The 27,391-nt window shown below is 41.1% G+C and overlaps 1 protein-coding gene and 1 long non-coding RNA gene across 3 annotated transcripts in view; one reads left to right on the plus strand and one right to left on the minus strand.

Annotated features, from left to right (window-relative positions):
- The window catches only part of LOC116560493, a 6,379-nt gene extending 5,816 nt beyond the window's left edge, over nt 1-563 (minus strand). The window contains exon 1 of the long non-coding RNA XR_004272990.1: nt 342-563. This is a non-coding gene — a long non-coding RNA (uncharacterized LOC116560493). The remainder of the gene's footprint in view (nt 1-341) is intronic.
- Nucleotides 564-685: 122 nt separating this feature from the next.
- GFPT1 (glutamine--fructose-6-phosphate transaminase 1) overlaps nt 686-27,391 on the plus strand; it is a 70,542-nt gene continuing 43,836 nt past the window's right edge. Inside the window, exons 1-4 of one of the 2 annotated variants that reach the window (XM_032291878.1) lie at nt 686-892; nt 15,559-15,666; nt 19,632-19,739; nt 25,160-25,285. In XM_032291878.1, the coding sequence (XP_032147769.1) occupies nt 886-892; nt 15,559-15,666; nt 19,632-19,739; nt 25,160-25,285 (349 nt within the window). In that variant the 5' untranslated portion in view covers nt 686-885. The remainder of the gene's footprint in view (nt 893-15,558; nt 15,667-19,631; nt 19,740-25,159; nt 25,286-27,391) is intronic. The other variant, XM_032291879.1, reaches the window with a different exon arrangement.

A 27,391-nucleotide genomic window follows, 5' to 3' on the forward strand; every position in this document is an offset into this window, starting at 1 on the left:
AGGAGGTGGGCCATGGGAGGAGGTGGGCCATGGGAGGAGGTGGGCCAACACTTTCTTACGTCCAGGCTCATAGTCGGATAGTTGAGGCTTACATTTCTCCTCTAACCCTCCACAATAAACTGGTTGTTATGGAGGCAATGGAAGCGGAGGGCTTTTAGGGGCCAAGCATATCACACAGGGAACTGAATTGCTTATTATCAGAGATGCTGACCTTTGGAGCTTTGAAGTAAAGAATTTTCGTATCTTTCTTCCCCCACCTCCCTCATTCTTTATTTTTTCACCCCTATGTCCCCCAGAATTCCCTTTTCAGACTTCCCGCTTTCTTCCTTTTCTTTCCCCACTTCGTGGAGTGCTGGCGCGTGGGGCCTGGGGCTGCATTGGGCGGGCACCCGGAGCTATTGCTTTGCTAACAATTCCATCCTTCTCTTTCCGTCAATCCCTGCCAGGCGCTGAGTTTTTCCCTCCCTCTGGGCTCCTTCCCTCCCGCGGCTCGCACGCGGGAGGGCGTCTCCAGGAACTCCAGGCGGACGCGGCCACGAGCCGCTGCCACGTCTCCGCCGCCAACAGTGCAGCGCCTGCGTGGAGTCGGGGGGCGGGGCAGCGCTGGAAGGCGGGATCTGCGCGTGAGCGGTGCTTGAGCGGTCCAATGGGGCCTACCGGCGGCGGCGCGCTGCGCGCCGGGGGGCGGGGCCTGGCGGCGGTTGCTGGCGGAGCCCGAGAGGCGGTGAAGGCTGTCGTTGCCTTGGCCGTCGCATCCCAGCGGGAGTCGTGTAGGTACCCACCCCTGGCCTTCGAGCCCGCAGATTGCCCACCGAAGCTCGTGTGTGCACCCCCCGATCCCGTCAGCCGCTAGCCCCTGGCCTTGCGGGACGTGTCTCCGGCATCATGTGTGGTAAGGGGGCCGGGGGCGGGGGGCGTGTTGCCGGGCGGCGCTGGGGTGCTGTGCGGGCGCCGGTGAGGCCCAAGGCTACGGGCGGAAGCGGGAGTGTGGAGTGTGCGAAGTCTGGGTGATGGGCACGGGGCGTCCCGTGGTGGCTGCGGGGGGCAGGGGCCGGCATCCGCGGGCGGGAGAGGGGGTGGCGGCCGGGAGAAGGGCATCTGAGAGGAAGGCGGGCCCCCTCCGCCGGGGGCCAGCGGGAGCCTTGGCGCGGAGAAGGAACCGAGTGGGGAGAGAAACGCTTTTATTGAAAAAGGAGGAGAGGGCTGAGGGAATTGAGATGTGGAGGGGGATACCTTCAAAAGGGCCGACCAGGTGAGTGAGGCAACCTGTGGAACATCGGGCGAGATCTCTTGAACTTATCTTGCATTTTTCTAGGATTTACCTTTCAAAAAATAATCTGTTTTTATTTGTTTTCGGGCAGGCCCAATAGAAAACAGACCCTAGCTAGAGAGCCACGATAGAGGCTTTAAACGTGGTCTTACTTCCTGCCATCCCTTGTCTCAACAGAAACCACTGCTAATCAATAACTTGGTTGATGGGCTTAGACCTGATCCTCTGGTGGAAGAGGCCTGGAAATGTCTGTGGCGATCGGTTATACATCATGTATCATTTGCATGTGCACCCATTAAAAATGCCAGCTATGAAAAATATAATTTATCCCTTGGATGTATACCCCTTTATAATACCAACTATGAAAAATATTTATCATTTATCCCTTGCATTTGTACCCATCAAAAATACTAGCTATGGAAAGTTTAACAAGTATCTTTCCTACAGCCGTTAAAAAATTAGTTAGGTTCTTTTATGTTTTGACAGTCGTTTTTATTATTACCTAAGTGTTAGTGAAAGAGATTGTGAGAATCGTGTCTGACATGACTGATGTCCTCTAAAATTGGTATTAACTTGGCTATTGCCAGTAAAAATAATTGTATTCTTACCTTTCTTACTGAAATTTACAACCGACTTTATCCCTGGCTGGAAGAGAACACTTTTTTTTTTTCTTTTTTAAGGGAAGTACCATTGTAAGTGAATTGAAACTCTCTTCGAGACTCATTTGCAGGCTTTTGCACGAAGGAACTGAACAGGAGGTGGATTGTACTCATTAATGTATATATTTCCTGTATTTAACTTTATGCTCATTTCAGCTTCTGAAAATGAGGAGCAGGTTTAAATTTAGAGTAGATTAAAAAAAACCCATATAAAAACAGAAACACCTATAAATAGCTTACTGAAATTATTAGAGTAGAGCTGACTTCAGAATCAGACTTTTGCAGTGTCTAGTTAGTAGAATGGTTTTGCATTTAGTTTGGAGGTGTGAAGTAGTGAATTTGTCAACTGGTCAGTCTCCAGTGTGTTTCATTTGTTTGTTAACTGTTCCTGATTGATTAGGTGTGTGCCTCATTTAGTATTCAGTATTGTGGTTGCAGGTTATTTCCTTATGTTCCAGAAAAAAAAAACCATAAAGTACTTGTTTAAAAAAAAAAAAAAAAAGAATCTGGGCACGGTGGCTCACACCTGTAATCCTAGCACTTTGGGAGGCCAAGGCAGGTGGATCACCTAAGGTCAGGAGTTCGAGACCAGCCTGGCCAACATGGTGAAATCTCCGTCTCTGCTAAAAATTCAACATAACCGGTGTGGTGGCATGTGCCTGTAATCCCAGCTACTCGGGACTGAGGCAGGAGAATTGCTTGAACCTAGGAGGTGGAGGTTGCAGTGAGCTGAGATTGTGTCCAGCCTGAGCAAAAAAGAGCGAAACTCCGTCTCAAAAAAAATAAAAATAAATACATATATACATACACAAATAAAATCACATATAGAAATCAGGTTCAGATAAGGGAAATACACCCTTAGCATGGAGACTAAATGTTGGGAGTGTTCACATAGTCTGTGCCTCCATTCTACAGAGTTTTACTGCTGAGGAAATGGGTATTGAAGAAATAAAAAGTGAATATTTGAGACATTTCTGAGGTCCTGCTTTTAAGTCATACCACAGTTTTGCATGATTCTAGGGTTAGGGTTCAGAATTTACTTTCTCTCTAATGTAAATTCTGAAAGAAGATGAGTGTCGTTATTTTTCACCCACATCTTAATCATTGAACTAAGATTTCTGAGTAGAGAAATGGAGTGAAAATTAGACTAGATGGGAAAATCTGGAAGCTTGTCTTCTGATTACTTGCGACCTAATTAAGTTTTTCTTTTTCGAGATGGGGTCTCACTGTGTTGCCCAGGCTGCAGTGCAACAGCACGATCTTGGCTCACTGCAGCCTGTCTCTTGGGTTCAGCCTCCTGAGTAGCTGGGATTACAGGGGTGTGCCACCACGCCTGGCTAATTTTTGCATTTTTAGTAGAGGTGGTGTTTTACCATGTTGGCCAGGCTGATCTCCTGACCTCAGGTAATCTACCTGCCTTAGCCTCCCAAAGGGCTGTGATTACAGGAGTGAGCCACTGTGCCTGGCTCTAGTTAAGTTTTTCTAAAAGATTATTTTATTTCAATGTTGTAAAATGTTCAAACAGAAGAATGAGGATTGAAGATTCTGATAGGCTTTTTTCAATCAGATATACTGATTAAATTGATATAATGTTTAACAACTTGTGTTGGGATGTTAATAAGTGTTAGGAAAAAAGGGTCTATGGTCCGGTAAATTTGGGAAGCAACATATTAAATATCATGCTAATGTTTTGTTTTGTTTTTTGATTAGAGGACTTCTTGGAATCTTTAATTTTTTTTTTTTTTTTTGAGACGGAGTCTTGCTCTGTCACCAGGCTGGAGTGCAGTGGCGCCATCTCGGCTCACTGCAGCCTCCACCTCCCCGTTCAAGTGATTCCCCTGCCTCAGCTTCCTGAGTAGCTGGGACTGCAGGTGTCTGCCACCTCTCCTGGCTAATTTTTGTGTTTTAGTAGAGACGGGGTTTCACCATGTTGGCCAGGATGATCGCTATCTCCTGACCCCATGATCTGTCTGGCTCGGCCTCCCAAAGTGCTGGGATTACAGGCGTGAGCCACCACGCCCGGCTAGAATCTTTAATTTATTAATGATAAGCATTGCGAATCTCCCAGAGAAGAAAGGTGTGTCTATTTTCCAAATTTATCTTCCTTTTTTTTGGTTGGAATATAGTTTGTCCTTTTTATTTGTATTATTTTTGGTTGTGCTGAGATAGTGTTGAGTCACTTAAACTATCCCTAGCTTTTAACAGATTTTGTTATTGTTATAAATGTGGGGTTATACCCTTCTGATCCAATGGCGTATGTAAAATGGAACTTTGGGCTGGGTCCGGTGGCTCATGCCTGCAATCCCAGCACTTTAGGAGGCTGAGGCGGATGAATCACCTGAGGTCAGGAGTTTGAGACCAGCCTGACCAACATGGTGAAGCCCCATTTCTACTAAAAATACAAAAAAATTAGCCGGGCGTGGTGGCACACGCGTGTAATTCCAGCTACTTGAGAGACTGGGGCAGGAGAATCACTTGAACCTGGGAGGCAGAGGTGGTGGTGAGCTGAGATGGTGCCACTGGACTCCAGCCTGGGTGACAAGAATTGAGACTCTGTCTCAAATACATAAAATAAAATAAATGGAATTTTTGCAAATGAGATTCTTTTTAAAAGCAGTAAGGGAACTTGCAATTTTAAAGTATCCTGACATAAATTTTGCAGAAGTTTTTTGTAATTATACTGTCTAATGGCTTTAGGGATAATTGAGGGATGCTGAGATTGGCTGCTAGGATTGGTCATAAAAGCAGTACTATTAACATATCCTTAGAAGTCATACTGGATATGAAGAAGTTGTGAGAGAAAATAATTGCTTAATAAGCATTTCTTCAATTGTGTTCCCTGGAAACGGAAGTTAATAGGTTCTGGTAATGAGCACTGGAAGGGGGAAAGGGTTTTGTTACACAAGTTTGGGAAATTCTCCTCTTGGAGATGAACAATTAGCAAGATTAAAGGTTCTAGAAAATTCTAAATATATATCTAACTTTAACCAGGTATTTCTTAAACCTTTAATAATGAAACCTTTCTTCATTTCCTTTCTTTTTAGCATCCTGTGAAATATCATTTTGTTTCTGTGGTTTGGGAATTTTTTTACCATATATTTCAAGTGCCTAGAAAGTGTTAAAAGATACTTGCAGGTATGTCAAATGATGGCTTTATAATTGGCACTCTGCCCTTTTCAGAGATGACTAAAGAGTTGCTTTCAAGTAATTGCTGCCTGATCAGAGGAAAGAAAATTAATGCACATGCAGCAGCTTCAGATGAAAATACACAGTCCTTGTTCATTGCCATGTCGTAGATCACAGCCGGAATGAATAGAAATTTAGAGACTGGAGAGCTTTGGGCTTTGGGTATCTGCATTAGGTCAGGAATGTTCTGGGTGATGGGGCAGGACTCTTACTTTGAGGAATAATGCCAGCTTGTAGAGAACTAGCATACTGTGAGAGATAGTCATTGATGGCTTATGTTACCCATCAATGAATGGAGGCAGAAATATGTTGAGAACTACTACCAGAGGGGTTGAAGGAGGAAATAGAAGTGCCAGGAAAGTAGACCAAAGAATGGCGGTTAAAGGCAAAAGAGTTCCAAAGTAGTATATTGCCTTGGACAGAGTCTGTAAAAGTAGAAAAAGGTCATTTGTATATAATACTTCAGAGAAGTTAATTGGATATGGTTATGAAGAAATCATTAGAGAATGCGTATGTCAAGGCAGAAGGGTCTCAGTTTGTGTTTAGGAGGAGGCCTGCAAATAATACCAAAAAGAAGAGGGAGTGTTTTGGAATTGAAGTTCCCTGGGAGTATTGAGACGTTGGATTCTAGAACTGTGGTTCCTGACCTATAAGCTCTGAAGTTGTTACAGGGTGTTCATTGCTTATTCATATGCTTATAACTTTGTCTATAAGTTGAATGAAAATTGTTCTGTATCACTGAATGGTAAAAATTTAACCCATTATTGTGAAGGACCCTCAGAATATTTTGATGTTAACAAAAGCATTCTGTATTCACAAAGTTGGAGAAATACTCATCAAGAGTTGTAAGTAAGGCGGGGGGTGGTGGCTCACACCTGTAATCCCAGCATTTTGGGAGGCCGAGGCGGGCGGATCACTTGAAGTCAGGAGTTCGAGACCAGCCTGGCCAACATAGCAAAACCCCATCTCTACTAAAAATACAAAAAATTAGCTGAGTGTGGTGGTGCCCACCTGTCGTCCTGTCTACTCAGAAGACTGAGGTGGGAGGATTGAGCTCAGGAGTTTCAGGCTGCAGTGAGCTGTGATTGTGACGTTGCACTCCAGCCTGGGTAGTAGGTGACAGTGCAGGTCTGTCTCTTAAAAAAAAAAAGTTACAAGTAGGGGAGAGACTAGCTTCAGAGAGTAGTGTGTGGAATATGTTTCTCTTGAGCTTACAAGGAATAAGAGGTAATTCGTATATATGCTGTTAAACTGTTGAAAAGATGATGGATGAGGGGCAGTGACTCACACTTGTAAACTCAGCACTTTGGGATGCTGAGGCGGGAGGATCTTAGAGTTTGAGGCCAGCCTGGACAGCATAGTGAGATCTTGTCTCTATATTTTAAAAATAGAAAATGAAGACTTTAATTCTGGCTGGGTACAGTGGCTCATGTCTGTAATCCCAGCACTTTGGGAAGCTGAGGCAGGCAGATCACCTGAAGTCAGGAGTTTGAGACCAGCCTGGCCAACATGTTGAAACCCTGTCTCTACTAAAAATACAAAAATTAGCCAGGAGTGATAATGCATGCCTGTAATCCTAGCTACTGCTTGGGAGGCTGAGGTGGGAGAATTGCTTGAACTCAGGAGGTGGAGGTTGCAGTGAGCCGAGGTTGCAGTGAGCTCGCATCACTGCACATCAGCCTGGGCAACAGAACAACACTCCATCTCAAAAAAAAAAAAAAAAAAAAAGACGTTAATTCTATAAAGTAAGAATCTACCCAAAATGAAAGGAACCTGGGAAGAGAAAATGAGGATTTGAGAGTAGTATATAGCTTAGAATCTAAAATAATATCTAGGAGAAGTTTGAAAGTTAAGTGATGAATTAATAGGATTGGTCTGAAGTTGGGAGGGCCCATCTGAAAGTGGACTGAAATGGGTAGATGAGTTCTGCATGGCTATCGAAGTTCAATATAGAGATGCTCAGAGACTTAGGAGTCAAAGCACAGTGGACACAGAGGGTTTGACTTGGCAGAATGATGAAATATTGTTGTCTGATGTTAACGGTCAGAGAGAAGAGAGAGAGATGGAATATTGGAAGGTTGTGAGCAGGAAGTGCATGCTTTTTTATTTTCTCAAGAAAGATGATGACATAGATAGACTGTGAGAGAGTGTATATTTAGAGATTTCAGAGCTTAAACTAGTAATTTGTGCTCCAGAATGTTAAATGTGCAAGAGACGTGTCATAGAGCCACTTCTAGTGGCAATAATTACAATAAAGTAGGGGAGACGTGAACCAGCATTTTGTAAATAGAAAAAAGATGTAAAGTAATTAAAAAACACACAAATAATTGAAAGTCTTGTTTCACTCCATATGTTACTTTTGTATGTGTGCTTTTATTTAATTTTTAAATTTTAAATTTTTAAGAAAAAAAATTTTTTTTTTTTTGAGACAGAGTCTCACTGTGTCACCCAGCTTGGAATGCAGTCACGCCATCTCGGCTCACTACACTCTCTGCCTCTGGCCCCCCAGCCTCAAATGATTCTCCTACCTCTGCCTCCTGAGTAGCTGGGATTACAGGTGTGTGCCACCATGCCTGGCTAATTTTTGTATTTTTTTTTTTTTTTTTTTTGAGATGGAGTCTTGCTCTGTTGCCATACTGGAGTGCAGTGGCACGATCTCGGCTCACTGCAACCTCTGCCTCCCAGGTTCAGTTATCCTGCCTCAACTTCCTGAGTAGCTGGGACTACAGGCATGCAACACCACATCCAGCTAATTTTTGTATTTTTAGTAGAGACAAGAGTTTCATCATGTTGGCCAACTTGGTCTCAATCTCTTGACCTTGTGATCTGCCCGCCTCATCCTCCCAAAGTGCTGGGATTATGGGCATGAGACACCATGCTTGGCCTGTATGTATGCTTTTAGGATTGTAGAAAATGTATCTTGACTGGGTTTAGTAGCTCATGCCTGTAATCCCAGCACTTTGGGAGGTCAAAACAGGAGGATTGCTTCAGTCCAGGAGTTCGAGATCAGCCTGGGCAATATGGTGAGACCTCATCTCTACAAAAATTTTAAAAATGGCCAGGTGCAATGGCTCCCACTTGTAATTCCAGCTACTCGGGAGGCTGAGGCAGGAGAATCACTTGAACCTGGGAGGCAGAGGTTGCAGTGAGCTAAGATTGCACCACTGCACTCTAGGCTGGGCGACAAGAGCGAAACTCCATCTCAAAAATTAAAAAAAAAGAAAAGTAAATAAATTAGCCAGGCACAAAGTCCCAGCTACTTGGGAGGCTGAGGTGGAAGGATCACTTGAGCCCAGGAGGTGGCAGTTTCCATGAGCTGGAATTGTACTACTGTACTCTAGACTGGGTGACAGAGCAGAACCCGTTTCGAAAATAAAAAAAAAAAAAGAAAATGTATCTCAAATAATACTTAATTTTAAAGAAATTGTACATGCAGAATGTGATTCTATAGTTATAGTATTGACTAGTTCACTGCAACCTTGAACCCCTGGGCTCAAGTGATTCTCCCACCTCAACCTCCCAAGTAGCTGGGACTACAGGCATGCACCACCATGCCTAATTTTTTACTTTTTGTAGAGACAGGGTTTCGCTCTATTGCCCAGGCAGATCTCTAACTCCTGCCCTTAAGCGAGCCTCCTGCCTTCGCCTTCGAGAAAGTGCCGGGATTACAGGCATCAACCACTGTGCTTGGCCTATAGAAAAATTTATAGCTGAAGACTGGGACTGTGTGTATGGGATTAACAGTGGTTATCTCTGAGAAAGAGGTTGGAACCTGTGTGGAAACAGAAAGGAGAGATTTTCACAATTAATTCTATAGCATCTGTATAGTTTCAGTATTTATTTATTTCCTCATTTTAAATTTTAATAGAGACAGAGTCTTGCTGTGTTGCCCAGGTTTGAACTCCTGAGCTCAAGCAATCCTCCCGCCTCACCTCCTAAAGTGCTGGGATTACAGGTGTGAGTCACTCACTGCTCCTGACCTAGTTTGAATCTTTAATAATGATGATAAATTAATTTGTGACTTGCATTATAAGACAAAGAAAACAAATTTAAAGTTTAAGTGACATTGAAGGTGAATTTTGATTCAGAAATTTTAAGCTTAGAGAATGAATTTGAACACTTATCACTGATAAGTTACAATGTCCAGGGTCCCAAAATATTGAAGCTGTCAAATGGTAAAATATATAAAAATAAAATTTCCTATTCATAAAGACATAAATGCACCCAGGCATAGGAATTTTAATAATTTGACTAGTCAGTTATTTTCAGTTTTCTTTCAATGAGGTTTAACAGTCTTTTTTGCAGCTACCTTGCTTTTAACCAGGTGTGTCTAGTCTGTGATCCAGATTGCTTCTGAAATTTTGTTAGCAAGGTTCTCATAAGTGCTTTTTTGTCATTGAATTTGAGTTGTCATTTTCTGAGAATGATGCCTGTAGGTGCAAGCATCAGCTTCAGTTAGGGAGTTATTTTATTCCAAGTATATTCCATTAGTAAGAAAGCGTACATTTGTGAAGTGCATGCTGATTTGGGGGTAGAAAATCTATGCTCATACAGCTACTGTGTGTGCTCTTAAAGCAATTACTGAAGAGTGGTGGAAAGTTGATTTTAGGCTTTTTGTCATTACTTTACTTAAAAACTGTTTATTGGGAGTTTAGGCTGGGTGCAGTGTCTCATGCCTGTAATCCCAGCACTTGGGAGGCTGAGGCGGGTGGATCACCTGAGGTCAGGAGTTTGAGACCAGCCTAGCCAACATAGCAAAAACCAATCTCTACTAAAAGTACAAAAAATTAGCCGGGCATGGTGGCAGGTACCTGTTATCCCATCTACTTGGGAGACTGAGGCAGGAGAATTGCTGGAACCTGGGGGGGGGGGCGGAGGTTTCAGTGAGCCGAGATCATGCCAGCTTTAGCGACAGAGTGAGACTCTGTCTCCAAAAAAAAAAAAAAAAAAAAAAGAACTGTTTATTGGGAGTTTTGATAAGACAAGTCAAGACCTGAAAGCAGAGGTCAGACTAATGATTTCTGCTCTAACAAGCGTCATTGTGAGTTGTGAATGCCTCCCTTGTGAACATGCCCTTTGTGCCTGATTAACTGCTGCCAATATTGTCCTGGGCACTCCAAGATGACAGTTAACCTGGTATCCCTGCAGATGGAATGTCTTGGGCAAGTAATGCTATCAAAGGGCAGGGCTATGAAGCTGACAGGTTCAACTTCTTAGCTCCCATTTTCCTCATCAGGTATGCCTTAGGCTAATCCCCTTCCTTCTCCCAGCTCTGTTACTTTTTTTTTTTTTTTTTTTATGAAACAGAGTCTTGCTCTGTTGTCCAGGCTGGAGTGCAATGGTGCAGTCTAGGCTCATTGCATCCTCCACCTCCTGGGTTCAAGTGATTCTCCTGCCTCAGCTTCCCAAGTGGCTGGGACTGCCATCACACCCAGCTAAGTTTTGTATTTTTAGTAGAGACAGGGTTTCACCATGTTGGTCAGGTTGGTCTCGAATCCCTGACCTCGTGATCCACCTGCCTTGGCCTCCTAAAGTGCTGGAGTTACAGGCATGAGCCACTTCGCTGGGCTATTACTTTGATCTTAGGAAATTGCCCTGCATGTGTCCTGGTGTCTCTCATCCTTTTCTTCCTTTTAGTACCTGCCCAGTTATGTAAGAAGAAATGTTGCTCCTACTTCTGCTTCCTGTATTCCTCCTTCTCTCCTTTTTTTCTTTATTCCAGTAGCAAACCAAAAAATGACAGTAGTGATTATCAGTAATAGCAGTGCTTCCTCTATCAAGGAAAATGCAGATTTTGAATTGGAATTTGATATATGATAATTTATTGAACTAAGATGCCATTGATTGGGAAATGCACCGTTATTATATGGACCACAAAGAAAGGAAATATGCATCTTTTAAAGTCAGTGCTGTCAACTTCTAAAGCCTTAGAAAGTATTCTGAAGATGTTTGCAGAGTATCATAGACTCAGGCCCCTTAGGTTTATCTTCACAGTTTACAGGAAATATAAGGGATAGAGGAACTAGGAAGACCACATATGTGAAAAGAATTAGACATACTCAGATGGTGAGACATTCAAGGAGAAAATTAACCCCAGGTTTATCTCAGGGGAAATTATGCAATAAGGGAGACCATTCTGGATTCAAAGAGACTTAAACATAGCAATCAAATGTGAAGTATGATCCTTTATGAGATACCAGAATGAACAAATCAGCTATAAAAGATATTTTTTTTAAATAGGGAAAATTAGAATATGAACATTATATTAGATGATAATAGAGCATTATTATCTTTTTAGGTGTGATAATATGATTTTGTAGAAAAATGTCCTCTATATTACTTTGCTTTTATTCTTAACAGTATAGCCTGGAAACAATAAGGCCCTTCACCAGATTTCCAGTATTAATTTGATAGATAAAAAGTATACAGAACACAATCATGTAAATGTTTGTTGTAACAAAGAAGTGTAACCCAGAAGAGAAATGCAGTCTGTAGAGCTATTAAAAAGTGTCAAATCCCATTGGGCGCAGTGGCTCATGACCGTAATCCCAGCACTTTGGGAGGCCGAGGTGGGCGGATCACGAGGTCAGGAGATCAAGACCATTCTGGCCAACATGGTGAAACCTCATATCTACTGAAATTAAAAAAATTAGCTGGGCGTGGTGGTGGGTGCCTGTAATCCCAGCTACTTGGGAGGCTAAGGCAGGAGAATCGCTTGAACCCGTGAGACGGAGGTTGCAGTAAGCCGAGATTGCGCCACTGCACTCCAGCCTGGTGACAGAGCAAGACTCCATCTCAAAAAAAAAAAAAAAAAAGTGTTAAATCCATCAGAATGGCTCCAGAGTAATCAGAGAAGAATCCTTAGAAACCATACAACATCAACAGAGGGGACTACTCTAAATGCCCTCAAATGTCAGAGGTAGGAAATATTTGGCACTTACGTTGCTACTTTCTATGTAATATGTGCTGCCAATCAATCATGACTTTTCTTCCTTTTGAGGAAATGGGGCCACTGAATCCTTTTCTTTTCTTTCTTTCTTTTTTTTTGCGGGGGAGATGGAGTTTTGCTCTTGTCATGTTGGCCAGGCTGTTCTCGAACTCCTGACCTAAGTGATCCACCTGCCTCGGCCTCCCTAAGTTTTGGGATTACAGACATGAGCCACCACACCTGGCCAGTTTTTCAGATAGTTAGAATTTTATGTTTGTTTGGGGGGAGTTATTGTTTAGAAGAACTCTTTCCTTTCTATGAAAATGTTCTTCAGCTCTCAAGATTCATACAGTGAGCCAGTATAAACTACGGAGATTGAAGTTAGAAGTATTATCAAAGTTGAATGCCGTTGTTGAGTTACATTATTAAAAATGGGGAATTTTATATTGCATTCCTTTTTTTTTTTTTTGAGATGGAGTCTTGCTTTGTCTCCCAGGCTAGAGTGCAATGGCATGATCTCGGCTCACTGCAACCTCTGCCTCCCAGGTTCAAGCAATTCTCCCGCCTCAGCCTCTAGAGTAGCTGGGATTATAGGCACCTGCCATCATGCCCGGCTAATTTTTGTTTTTTTGTAGAGGTGGAGTTTCACCATGTTGTCTAGGCTGGTTTTGAACTCCTGACCTTACGTGATTTACCTGCCTTGGCCTCCCAAGTTGCTGGGATTACAGGTGTGAGCCACCCAGCCTGGCTGCATTACTTAATCTTTAAAAAAAGTAGAGTCTATAAATTGTCTTAAAAACAGTTTTATATCATGAGCATTTAAATGGTTTTAACAAATTGGTATACATATTTAATATTTATTTCTTTTACCATCACAGTTACATTTTTACCATCCAGCTTACATTTTTACTTTTACTATCAGATTTAGATTTCTTAAAAGAGAGAGTTTAGGAGTGAGTTTTTCTGGATGTGCTGCATTATTAGAATTTGGCAGCTCTGGTCAGACTGCAAGCAATCCTTGCCAGCCTTGTGTTTTCAAATAAGCTAGATTGTATCCTTTAGTGGATTCTAGCTGATGCCAATCACAGTGGTGGGGACTAGTAGAGAATCAGTTTTTTTCACACTTTTAAAATTTTTTATTTTTATTTTTTTTGAGACATAGTCTGGCTCTGTCCCCAGGCTGGTGTGCATCGGTGCGATTTTGGCTAACTGCAACCTTTGCCTCCCAGGTTCAAGTGATTCTCCCTGCCTCAGCCTCCTAAGCTGGGATTAGAGGCATGCACTACCAGGCCCGGCCAATTTTTGTATTTTTAGTAGTAGTGACAGGGTTTCACCATGTTGGCTAGGCTGTTCTTGATCTCCTGACCTCAGGTGATCTGCCTGTCTCAGCTTCCCAAAGTTGGATTACAAGCATGAGCCACTGCACTGGCCCACATTTGTATTAAAGTATTGTTTTAGAAAAGATTTGTGTTCTGTGTATCTTCTTTTAATGGCCTGGTTAAAATACTGAACTGATAGTTATCTGTTGGTATTTAATCTTTCTAAAAGATCAGTGACCCATGGGTGGGGAGTGCAGAACACATAAAAGTTTGATTTACAATTGGGTTATTGCTTTATTCATATTACAGATGACTTTGTGAAGGAACAGCAGTAACAACAAAAACCCCACTCACTCTTCTGAATTTAACGGGTGGACATTGGTCTTGGGACTCTTCTACTGCCCTCTAGTGTTTATCATGAGTAGCCATTGAAAGTTTGAAACTGCACTTTGCTGTGCCGCTACCACTCTTACCTTAGAAATGTCCTTAAGCAGCATGTTGTTTATCCTTATCTTAATTGCTGTGCTTTGAGGTTAGGAATGGTATTTGTGGGTATCTCTGGGATATTAGTTAACTCAATTTCTGTTTTTGAATTACGTCAGATAGATGTTCTACCCTCCCTTACGGGGTGCTAGTACTGTGAAAGTAAGATAACTGTCCATTACAGGAAAGCTTAAAAAATATAAATTTAAGGGGTGTGTGTGTGTTTGAGATGGAGTCTCACTCTGTCATGCAGGCTGGAGTGTAGTGGTGCAGTCTTGGCTCACTGCAATCTCTGTCTCCCTGGTTCAAGTGATTCTCCTGCCTCAGCCTCCTGAGTAGCTGTGATTACAGGTGCGTGCCACCACACCCAGATAATGTTTTGTATTTTTAGTAGTGATGGGGTTTTACCATGTTGGTCAGGTTGATGTCTAACTCCTGACCTTGTGATCCACCTGCCTTGGCCTCCCAAAGTGCTGGGGTTACAGGTGTGAGCCACCGTTCCTGGCTGTGGTTTTTAAAAAATATCTAAATGAAATACAGGATTTCTATAAGTCTTTGGCCTGAAACTACTTCTTTGTGGAGCGTTGAAACCGTTGTTTCAGATTGTTTTGGATTTTAATGTGTGGGTTTCTCTTTTTTAGGGCGTGATGATATATTTGAGAAAATTGCAGTGTGTTAATCATGGTGATCAGCATATATGTTATGATGGCTTTTCTGTTGGGTATCAACAACGCAGCATTTTTGTATGCTGAAATGTTTCAGTAGGAAACATTCACACTCTAGAAGTAAAGACTTAGATGGAAATGAAGACTAGTCATTCGGGAGTTCTATCTCACAGAATTAATTTAAACTTCTTATGAATCAGTAGAATTACAGTGAAAGGAAAGTTAAGAAAAAGGGAAGTTTTAAAATAAGCAGCTTGAACTTGTATTTTTGTATATTTTAGTCTTCAGTTTTGATACATTGTAGCTGCTCTGGCCAAAGCTCAGCCATGGAAAACCTCAGATACTGTCCATGCTGCAATTGCTAAAAGTGTGGATTTCCCTTACCTGTGTTCTGTTATTTCTTTGCTTTTCTAGTTCAGTTCACATTGTATTAATCCTTTTATTTCTAGTTTTATTTTTCCAAATGATTGTTCTTTTTCTATGAATTTTCAAGAGTTATTAACATGTGGTTGTCTTTTGGTAATATTTGATGAACAACTGATTCAAAGCTATCTTTTAAGATAGTTATAAATTTGGTCAGTTTTTACTATTTTATAAAATTATTTAAGTTGCATTATTCACATAATCTATTATTGGAAGTAAGCAAAATTAATCTCATTAGTATAGATTTTAGGGCCTATAAGTTGCTTAAAATACTTCAGAATTTTTTTTCTTGAAACCAGATGCTTCGTATATAGGACATAAACCATGAATTTGCAAATTGGTTTTTTAAAAACATTAAATTTCACTTGACAGAAAGCCAGTCATGGAAAATAAGTAGCCAGCTTTATAAGCGTCTTTGAAAAAATTATAAACATGTATTTTGACATGTTTAGTTTTTTATACTTATGAGAAATTCCTCCTTGAAAAAGTTCCATTGCCTTTAAATGGTTTGAAGTGTTGTTTGAAAGATGGAATCTAACTTTACATTTTTTCACATACTTGACATAATTATGCTAATTTTGATTTTTAAATCAGAAATTTTCATTAAATATTTGTTTACTTGCAGGTATATTTGCTTACTTAAACTACCACGTTCCTCGAACAAGACGAGAAATCTTGGAGACCCTAATCAAAGGCCTTCAGAGACTGGAGTACAGAGGATATGATTCTGCTGGTACTTCCTTTTAAAAAATTACTATGGATTTTGCATGATTCTTTAAGCAGAGTTTTTTTTTTTTAGGAAATTATTATTAGGAGACTAGATTCTTATTAGGAGACTAGATTCTCCTATTATTAGGAGACTAGATTCTTATTAAAGTCTCTTTTGTTTTGAATAAGCGTAAATCTGAAGAATTTTTGTCTTTTATCATGTTTAAAGGATTTATTCATGTAATCTCAACAGTGTTACCATTTATGTGGAGTATTGCTTCTTACAGTGACCCTCTATTAAGAATACTACTATAAAACCATCATATGGGGCATTATTATGATAAAACAAAATTCATGAAGGGCTTACTCTCTAAATTCTTTTTTCTTTCCTATAACTTTAATTTTTCTTCACTGATTTCATGCTTTGACATATACACGTGCCTCAGATTCATTTTTCTTATTTATTTTTGAGACAGAATCTCACTATGTCACCCAAGCTGGAGTATAGTGGTGCAGTCATAGCTCACTGCAGTCTCAAACTTCTGAGCTCAAGCAATCCTCCCTCCCCAGTCCTGAGTAGCTAGGACCATAGCTGTGCAGCTCCATCCCCAGCTAATATTTAAAAAGTTTTTGTAGAGACGAGAGTCTCACTATGTTGCCCAGGCTGGTCTCAAACTCCTGGCCTCAAGTGATCCTCCTGCCTTGGCCTCTCAAAGTGCTGGGATTACAGGAAAGCCACTGATTCCAGCCTCTTTTATTTTAAATAAATGACACATAAACATAGCTTTCTGGCAACTTTATATTCTACCCTAGCTCCTTCCTCAACTGTGTCAGAGATTCCTAAGACCATCCTTAGATTCGTTGATTCCCCAGGACGACTCACAGGACTCAGCATTTTGTTTTTAATTTTTTTTTTTTTTGAAACAGCCTTGCTCTGTTGCCAGGCACCAGGCTGGGTGCAGTGGCACAATCTCGGTTCACTGCAGCCTCTACCTCCTGGGTTCAAGCAATTCTCCTGCCTCAGCCTCCCGAGTAGCTGGGACTACAGGCGCACGCCACCACACCCAGCTAATTTTTCTTTTATTTTTTAGTAGAGGCAGGGTTTTACCATGTTGCCCAGGATGGTCCCGATCTCTTGACCTCGTGATCTGCCCCCATCAGCCTCCCAAAGTGCTGGGATTACAGGCGTGAGCTACGGTGCCCACCCAGCATTTTGTTATACTCATGGCTATGTTTCATTATAGCAAAAGAATACAAAGCACAATGAAGGTGCTTTGTGTGAAGTCTTGAGAAAGCTAGGCAGAAGTTGCTTGCTAGTGAATTAGTGCCCAGGGTTTTCACTGGGGGCCGGTCACATAGACACCCTCTGCCTAGCATGTACCAAAATTCTAGACTCTCAGAAGAAAAGCAGATGTTCAGCATAAACCACATTGTTTGCACAGTTTGCATAATGAGCCCCTCTTAGTTAGGGTGATAGAAATCCTTCCAAAAACCAAGTTTCTAGACACTAATGAAGGACCAACCTTGAAAACAAGCCTTTCTAAGGATAGCAGTTTCACACCTTCGGTGTTACTCTTTTTTTGTACACTTAACATTGCCACGTGGAAAGGGCATTTATCTTCCTTGACTTTCCTTAGTAATGGAAAGTCAGTTCCTCTACTCCTTTGTTTTTAAAGTTCTTTCCTTCTTTAGCTTCTTTGGCAACACATCTTCTCATTCTCTTCCTAAGACGCTGATTACTTTTCTGTTTGCTTTGGAGGCTCCTTTCTTCTACTCAGTGTTTTCTTCTGCTCAAATATTAATGCTCATCAAGATTCTTTTTTTTTTTTTTTTTTTTGAGATGAGTCCTGCTCTGTCACCCAGGCTGGAGTGCATTGGCACGATCTCGGTACACCACTGCAACCTTGGCTTACCGCCGCAACCTTGGCTCACCGCTGCACCTCTGCCTCCTGGGTTTAAGTGATTCTCTTGCCTCAGCCTCTCCAGTTGAGATGGGATTACAGGCACGCGCCACCATGCCCGGCTAATTTTTGTACTTTTAGTAGAGATGAGATTTCACCATGTTGCCCAGGCTGGTCTTGAACTCCTGACCTCAGGTGATCCATCTGCCTTGGCTTCCCAAAGTGCTGGGATTACAGGTGTGAGCCACCACACCCAACCAAGATTCTTTTCTAGGCCCACTTTTTTTATTTTGTGTCTTCTTGTGTGAGCTCTGACTTCATCAGCCTTCTATTATGTTGGTAACTTCTTTTTTTGTTTCTTTGTTTTCTTTTTATTTTAATTATTTTGTGTGTGAGTATGTTGGTGACTTCTTTTTTTTTTTTTTTTGAGATGGATTTTCACTTTTGTTGCCCAGCCTGGGGTGCAATGGTGCAATCTTTGCTCACAGCAATCCTCTGCCTCCTGGGTTCAAGCGAGTCTCCTACCTCAGCCTTCCGAGTAGCTGGGATTACTGGCATGTGCCACCACGCTCGGCTAATTTTGTATTTTTAGTAGAGATGGGGTTTCTTTATGTTGGTCAGGCTGATCTTGAACTCTCCACCTCAGGTGATCCGCCTGCCTTGGCCTTCCAAAGTGTTGGAATTACAGGCGTGAGCCACTGTGCCTGGCCATATTGGTGACTTCTAGGCAAGGTGTATTTACCTGAGCAAGTTGTATCTCCCAAGCTGTATTCTAGGCCTCCTAGAAGTTTCTTCCTAGATAGACCATGATATTTTAAACTTTGCATGTTCAAAAATTGAACTGAGGCCGGGTGTGGTGGCTCACGCCTGTAATCGCAGCACTTTGGGAGGCCAAGGTGGGTGGATCACTTGAGGTAAGGAGTTTGAGACCAGCCTGACCAACATGGTGAAACCCTGTTTCTACTAAAAAAAAAAAAAAAAAACACCAAAATTAGCCACGCGTTGTGGCATGCGCCTGTAATCGCAGTTACTCGCGAGGCTGAGGCAGGAGAACTGCCTGAATCCGGGAGGCAGAGGTTGCAGTGAGCCGAGATCGTGCCACTGCCCTCCAGTCTGGGCGACAGATCGAGACTCTGTCTCAGAAAAAACAAACTGATACACTGCAGTCCCCACCCCACTCCCCACTCTGTTTTTTGTTTGTTTTTGAGATGGAGCCTTGCTCTTTCGCACAGGCTGGAGTACAATGAATGGTGTGATCTCAGCTCACTGCAACCTCTACCTCCTGGGTTCAAGCCATTCTTCTGCCTCAGCCTCCGATTGTCTGGGATTACAGGCATGCCCAGTCTGTTTTTTATGTCCCTTTTAAGAATCATTCAACAAGTCCTTTGAGCCATTCTACAAGTCCTTTGAGGTATTCCAGACTTCTCCTGCCTTGTCACTTACATTCTCAATTCCGCTTCTCAATATCACTTATCTCTTTCTGCATTACCACTGTTTAGTTCAAGTGCTCTTCATTTTTGCTTTGCTGTAACTATAACTTTATAGTTACAGCAAATGGAACTTCCTTCCATTTCTCTCCCTCTAATTCTTTGCACTGTTTCTAGAAGGACTTTGCTAAACATTTTTGCTGAATCACTTCTCTGCTGACAGGACAAAGTGTTTTCCCAGTATCTTTAGGGTAGCTTTTTCAAATTCCTTAGCAACGTAAGGAGGCTTTTAAGAGATGTGTTCCCTGACCTTCCCTCCTTAGCCACCTTCTCAGGTGGGTGCCCATCTTTTGCATTTCTCCATTGTACTCCAATTGTAACCTGTAGTATTTTTATTATAATTCATAATCATGCTGATTTATTTTTTCCTCGTCTGTCTTCTTGATTTACTTAGAAATTTGAGGACAGGAATTGAGTTCTTTTTATTTTTATCTCTAGCAGCTATCCTGGTTTTTGACACAAAGTAGGTTTTCAGTAGATGTTGAATTGATAAATAAGTGGGTTATTTAGATGAGTCATTTTTTTAATTAAAAATTTTGCCTTGCAATGATTTTATCAGTAGCCAGTTTCTAAGTCTTGCTCTTTTACTTATGATGGTTTAGGTGTGGGAGTTGATGGAGGCAATGACAAAGATTGGGAAGCCAATGCCTGCAAAATCCAGCTTATTAAGAAGAAAGGAAAAGTTAAGGCACTGGATGAAGAAGTTCACAGTAATGTACTTAGTTTGATTTTTGTCCCACCTCCCCTTCTCTTCCTTTTCCCCTTCCCATTCCCCACCAAGTTACCCCCCCCTCATATTTTGAGACCCATTTTAATGATAATGGTCTAACATTAAAGGGAGGGAAGAAAAGTAGTTTTGTTACCGTCTAGACTAGTTTTAAAATGTGCCTGAACCTGAAAAATAATCATTGCAACTAGGGAACAAAATTAGTTAGGCATATTTCCTTCAGCGCAAGCTTTGAATATTAAATCAAGTAGCTTCAGAGCCACCATTCCTGAGGAAGAGCCTTTCATAGGACAAAAGGCATTTTTAGTGGTGCCCTTATACATGTGTCTTCACTTGCTAATTGTCTTCGCTTTGGACTAAATGCCTAACTTGGATGTAGTCAATTTGGACATTGCACCTTTTAGTAGGTCTGATATAATCTGTTAAGTATCATGTTTTCCCTCACAATTTTTTTCTCTGGCATAAGGAGTTGTCCGAGATGTATGCCCCATCAAAGAGGATTTACTTCTCAGTATTTAGATCATAACATTATGCTTGCACATTTTATTTTTGCACAAGAAACTTGAAAACAAAGCAAACTTTGAAGTAGAGTGATTGAAAAAATATTTTTAAAATTCTCCACAAAACCCAGGAAACAGCAAGTATTTTATGTACCTACTCAAATGAATGCCATCATAATCATTGTGAAAGAGTACAGGTAGAGGAAAATGATAGATTTTTTTTTTTCCACATAAGCCATACATTTAGCTTTGTAGTACTTGTTTAACAAATTAAATCAATACTTATTTTGCCTGTATTGTAGTGTAAGATTAGCTAGGGTAAAGCAGACACCCAAATAACTACACTTCAAAAACAATAGTATAAATATCTACTGTGTGTTCTGTATCCTGTATACCCGGCTGATTACAGTGGGTTCTGTAGGAGAGAACAGACATTGCTGTGAGATTCAGGGGAGAGTTCCCACAAGTTGACAAGACTGGGAATACATAGAGAATGACTGCTGATTATATTTGGTCAGTGAATATGTGAAGGGAGGACCTTCTGAGTAGAATAGCATAGCTAAAGATAAGAATAGGGATGGCAGGTTTGTTGATGGAATGGTGGTAGTCCTTTTTATTTCCATTATTGATGGACAAATATGGGAGGCTAGAAAGGCAGATGTCGCCAGAATCACCATTTTTGAATGTCAACATATTGAAACATGCCTCTTCAGCAGTAAACTCTTTTTGTTTTTGTTTTTTTTAATTTGAGATGGAGTCTTGCTGCAGTGCCCAGGCTGGAGTGCAATGGCGCCATCTTGGCTCACTGCAACCTCTGCCTCCTGGGTTCAAGTGACTCTTCTATCTCAGCCTCCTGAGTAGCTGGAATTACAGGTGCATGCCACCATGCCTGGTGAATTTTTGTATTTTTGGTAGAGATGGGGTTTCACCATATTGGCCAGGCTGGTCTTGAACTCCTGACCTCAAGTGATCTACCCGCCTTGGCCTCCCAGAGTACTGGGATTACAGGTGTGAGCCACTGTACCTGGCCAACTGGTTTATTTTTCAAGTGTAGTTATTGGGTATCTGCTTTACTCCTAATCATTTTTTTTTTTTTTTTTTTTAAAGAAGTAATCTTGCTCTGTCACTCAGGCTGGAGTGCAGTGACAGATCTTGGCTCACTGCAGCCTCTGCCTCCTGGTTTAAGCAATTCTCCTGCCTCAGCCTCCTAAGTAGCTGGGCTTACAGGCATGTGCCACCACACTGGGCTAATTTTTGTATTTTCAGTAGAGATGGGGTTTCGCCGTGTTGGCCAGGCTGGTCTTGAACTCCTGACCTCAGGTAATCCACCTTCCTCGGCTTCCCAAAGCGCTAAGATTGTAGGCCTGAGCCACCGCAACTGGCCAACCCCTAGCTAATCCTACCCTACAATAACATGCAAAGTAAGTATTGACTGAATTTACTGTCTATAGATGGAAACTTGCAGATATTGCTGGTGAATTGGTAACTGGTAAATCATTTTAAAGAGCAGTCTGGCAATATCTACATGGGAAATGCCTATACCCTGAGACCAAGCACTTTCACTCTTGGATAGATACTTGAAGGAAACACAATGAATAAGGTGACATGACAACAAGATTAATTGTTGCAAAATTTAGAAATAGCCTAAATGTCTATAAATAAGGGAATGGGATGATATAATAAGTTGTATATGCTGGGCGTGGTGGCTCATGCCTGTAATCCTAGCCCTTTGGGAGGCCGAGGCAGGTAGATTGCCTGAGATCATGAGTTTGAGACCAGCCTGGGCAACATGGTGAAACGCATCCCTACCAAAATACAAAAAGTTAGCCAGGCATGGTAGCGTGTGCCTGTAGTCCAAGCTACTTGGAAAAAAAAAAGTTGTGTATGATAGTGAATGACCATATGTAGCCATTGAAAGGAGTGTACTGAATCTGGTTCTGCATATAGGAACATGGATAATTCCTGGCATGTAAAGTATAGGACATTTAAAAACACAAAACAGTACTATCATTTCTTGTCTCATGTTAACATAATCATAGTTTAAAAGGGATGAGTAGTAAGACTGTTTCAACTTGAGAATTCTCTGGGGAGGAAATGAATGGGATGGGGATATAAAGGAGGTATCAACTGCATTTTTTACGTTTATTTCAAGTTTCCCTATACAGCATTAATTTTTTTACATTTTAGATCTTAAAAAAATATGTAAAGCACAAATGACTAGATGTTTTGTTAACTCTGAGTGTGGGCATTTGGATGTTTATTATTCCCAGCAAATTTAAATATGTTTGAAGTATTTTTTTAAAAAGGGGAAGATGACATCTGAGAAAAGGCAGGCAGAGGGCAAGGAGCCGTGGAGTAGAGGTAGGGTAAGATAGAAGATGCAAATGAGGAAATTATTGAAGCACTGCAGTTCAAGAACACTAAGGCACAGGCAAGGAGTTAGCCTTTAAAGGAAAGAGTGTACTCTGGGAATCAAAGGTAAAATACAAACTAAACAAAGCAGGGCCAGGCATAGTGGCTCAAGCCTGTAATCCAAGCACTTTGGAGGCCAAGGTGGCGGATCACCTGAGGTCGGGAGTTCAAGACAAACTAAACAAAGCAGACAATTACCAAGTAAAACGATAAAAGCTGAGTAAAGTGGAATTGAGGGACTACAGGTATTGAGCCTTAGAATAGTAAAGTTATGAGCTGTCAGGGAACTGGATTGAACTATCAGTTTAATGGTTATTTTTCTTACTATTTGGTAATAATCAGGTCATAATTTTTTACTTACTAGATATTAGGTAATGTTCCTATGGCAACAGTGAAATAAAGGTATGGTAATTACCATGAATTTGAAATGGATTCAATATACAGAATCTTGTGACTTTCTCCAATATTGCTTGCCAGCATGTGCTGGGAGATACTGCTTTAATTATAGTTAGCTTAAAAAAGTAGTCAAAGAAATGTTTTCATTTCTTGCATTATCCTGTTGAGTAATGGTAAACAGTAATCCTTTGGTGGGCGCCTGTAATCCCAGCTACTTGGGAGGCTGAGGCAGGAGAATTGCTTGAACACGGGAGGTGGAGGTTGCAGTGCACCAAGACTGTGCCAGTTCACTCCAGCCTGGGCAAAAAGAGTGAAACTCCGTCTCATAAAAAAAGAAAAAGAAAAAGAAAAAAAAACCAGTAATCCTTTTCTTGATGTCATTTATCAGGTTGCCTTAATTATTCAGAACACAGTTAAACAAGGAAAGAATAGGTGCATGATTTTATTCAGTGGTAGATTGAGCCATCCAACAAAAATTTATCTGTAGTGTATACCTTTTAGTCCTTAGGATTCAAAATAATAAGGTAGGCTGCTGTTTTTGTAGAATTCAAATTCTAGTGGAAGCTAGGTTGACAACATGTCATAAATATAATAGTACAACAGAATATACTGTTTTATTTATTTATTTATTTATTTATTTATTTATTTTCTTTTGAGATGGAGTCTTGCTCTTTCACCCAGGCTGGAGGGCAGTGGCGTGATCTTGGCTCACTGCAACCTTCCTTCTCAGGTTCAAGTGATTCTCTTACCTCAGCCTCCCGAGTAGCTAGGATTACAGGCATGTGCCACCACGCCTGGCTAATTTTTATATTTTTAGTAGAGACAGGGTTTCACCATGTTGGCCAGGCTGGTCTTGAACTCCCAACCTCAAGTGATCTACCCGCCTTGGCCTCCCAAAGTGCTAGGATTATAGGCATGAGACATGATGCCCAGCCAGTTTGCTCTTGATTTAGACCTAATTCTAATAAACTTTGTTATCTGTGTTCTTAGCCAAATGAATTTTGTATTTAGGAAATTAAAAGAAGGACATTACTAGTTAATAACTGGAGCTGTCCATTTTTTTTAAGATGCAGCAAGAAAAGAGAGTTTATATGAAAAATAAGTTATTTTTCACAATAAAGAAACATCGGCCTATGCCGATTTCCCAGTAGCCCTATACTCTCATAGCATTGCTCTATTCTCAAATACCTGTTTGATTTAGAGGCACTCTATAATTGTAGTTTATATTGAGACGTGTGTACATTCACCAGAGACCAAAGAAATTGCAGTCATAAGGTTGTGTGTCATTGGGAAAATGAATTTATTTTTACATGTTTAATTAAATTGATAAGGATTTTTTAAGATAAGAATTAAATACAGATTTTAAAAATTACAATAATTATTTTTATCCTTAACTTTTGAGTTTTCATATATGTAGGAAATTTGAAAGAATAGTCCATTATTACCTATATATACTTCACCAAACTTTATCAGTTATTAACATTTTGTCATGCTTGCTTTAACTTTATATTAGTTGTTTTTTTGTTATTGAAACCATTTGCCCTCAATATTTGAGTTGCATAAACTCTTAAGTCTTTATCTTTATTTTTAATTTTTGTGGGTAGATAGTAGATGTATATATTTACTGGACGAATGAGATGTTTTGATACAGGCATATGATGCATTCCTAAGTCGCCCAGACCGGAGTTCAGTGGCATGATTGTAGCTCACTGTAACCTCGGCCTCCTGAGTTCAAGCAATTTTCCTGCTTTAGCCTCCGGAGTAGCCGGGACTACAGGCATGTACCACCATACCTGGCGAATTTTTGTGATGGTAGTAGAGATGGGGTTTCCCCATGTTGGCCAGGCTGGTCTCGAACTCCTTCCTCTGGTTATCTGCTTGCCTCGGCCTTCCATAGTGCTGGGATTACAGGTGTGAGCCACCGTGCCTGGCCTCCTAAGTCTTTTAATCACTATTTTGAATATGCCTGATCTTCAGTTTCAATGATTATATATTCCAAGTGAGCAGCATTGTAATAATTATATTTAAATATAGCTTATAGCATTATCTCTGCAGCATGATTTAATACTGAAATTTTTCATTTCCTCTTCTTCAGAGCAACAGGATATGGATTTGGATATAGAATTTGATGTACACCTTGGAATAGCTCATACCCGTTGGGCAACACATGGCGAACCCAATCCTGTCAATAGCCACCCCCAGCGCTCTGATAAAAATAATGGTATGGAAAGATTTTTCATGCTTTGGAATGATTGTGGAAGCCTAATAATGACGGCAGAATGACGGCTCTTAGATTTTCATTATTTTAATTTTTTTTCATCTGGAAAATTTCAAACGTTCAGAAGTAGTAGAGATTATATAGAGCTGAGAGTGCTGGCTCACGCCTGTGATCCTAGCAATTTGGGAGGCTGAGGTGGGAGGATTGCTTGAGTCCAGGTGTTCATGATCAGCCCTGACAACATAGTGAGATCCTATGTCTACAAAAAATAAAATTAATTAGGCATGGTGCCTCATGCCTGTAGTCCCAGCTACTTGGGAGGCTGAGGTGGGAGGATCATTTAAGCCCAGGAGGTTGAGGCTGCAGTGAGCCATGGTCAGGTCTCATGCCATTGCCCTCCAACCTGGGGCAACAGAATGAGACCCTGTCTGTCCACCATGCCCAGCTAATTTTTGTGTTTTTAGTAGAGATGGGGTTGGCCATCTCTACTGTTGGCCAGGCTGGTCTTGAACTTCAGACCTCAGGAGATCCTCCCGCCTTGGCCTCCCAAAGTGCTGGGATTACAGGCATGAGACACTGTGCCTGGCTGAGAATTTTTGTTACTGTTTTTGTCCTTAGGGCATATCTCTGTAGGAATGTATAATCAAATTACTGTGTTTTAGAGTTACTTGGAATAGTCTTTCTCCATGCAGTTGTGCTACTGGGCTGGATATGTGTTACTTTAATATTTTCAGTTTTTAGTTTTTAGTTTTAAGAATTGATATTCTTTTTTTTTTTTTTTTTTTTTTTTGAGACGGAGTTTTGCTCTTGTTACCCAGGCTGGAGTGCAATGGCACGATCTCGGCTCACCGCAACCTCTGCCTCCTGGGTTCAGGCAATTCTCCTGCCTCAGCCTCCTGCATAGCTGGGATTACAGGCACGCGCCACCATGTCCAGCTGATTTTTTGTATTTTTAGTAGAGATGGGGTTTCACCATGTTGACCAGGATGGTCTCGATCTCTTGTCCTCATGATCCACCCGCCTCGGCCTCCCAAAATGTTGGGATTACAGGCGTGAAGGAATTGATATTCTTTAAAAAATAAATGTTATTTACAATTATTTAAAATGTTTACATAATTCTGAAGTTATATCTTTAAAACAAGACATATTAAAAGAAGTCTACCCAGCACTTTGAGAGGCTGAGATGGATGGATTGCTTGAGCCCAGCACGAGCAACATGGTGAAACCCCATCCCTACAGAAAATACAAAAATTAGCTGGACAGTGGCATTCACTTATAGTCCCAGCTACTTGGGAGGCTGAGGCAGGAGGATCACCTGAGCCTGGGGGTTGAGGCTGCAGTGAGCTGTGATTGTGGCACTGTACTGCAGCCTGGGTGACAGAGTAAGACCCTATCTCAACAACAAAACAAGTCTAGACTCTTTTGTTTCCTCTTATTCTCCCTGTAGATAACATTAACCAATTTTTTGAGTCTTTTCTTTTATTAAAAAAAAAAAAAAAGCAAATACATGCAGAATACATATAAAAGTGTGTATGTGTGTATGTATCCCTCCCCATTTTTTTCCCTTTTATTTTAGTGACAGGGTCTCACTCCTCCACCCAGGCTGGGTATAGTGATGGGATCTTGGCTCCCTGTAATCTCAAACTCTTGGGCACAAGTGATCTTCTTGCCTCAGTCTCCTGAGTAGCTAGGATCACAGGCTTGCACCACTACACCCAGCTAATTTATTTTATTTTTGTAGCAATAAGGGTCTTGCTTTATTGCCCAGGCAGGTTACAAACCCCTGGACTCAAGTAGTCTTTCCACCTCAGCCTCCCAAAGTGCTGAGATTACAGACATGAGCCATTGCACCCAGCCCTTTTTGGTTTTTAATTTAATTCAGAAGGTGCATATTTAGGCTTCTTGTGCTTCAGTAATTGCTATTGAATTTGACTACAGTGCTAGCAATCATTTAGACTTTTGACATAAGGCCTTTATAAAAGATTCTCGAGAATGTACGTCTAGATTATGTTTTGAGTATTTGGCTTTAACTTAAAGCCTTTTAATTAGTTATTTATGAATCTCTTTGTTCTAGGATTAATATATATATATATATATATATATATATAT

This window comes from Sapajus apella, unplaced genomic scaffold (genome assembly GCF_009761245.1).
Source record: "Sapajus apella isolate SASKATOON/1434 unplaced genomic scaffold, GSC_monkey_1.0 scaffold26, whole genome shotgun sequence".
Classification (NCBI taxonomy): domain Eukaryota; kingdom Metazoa; phylum Chordata; class Mammalia; order Primates; family Cebidae; genus Sapajus; species Sapajus apella.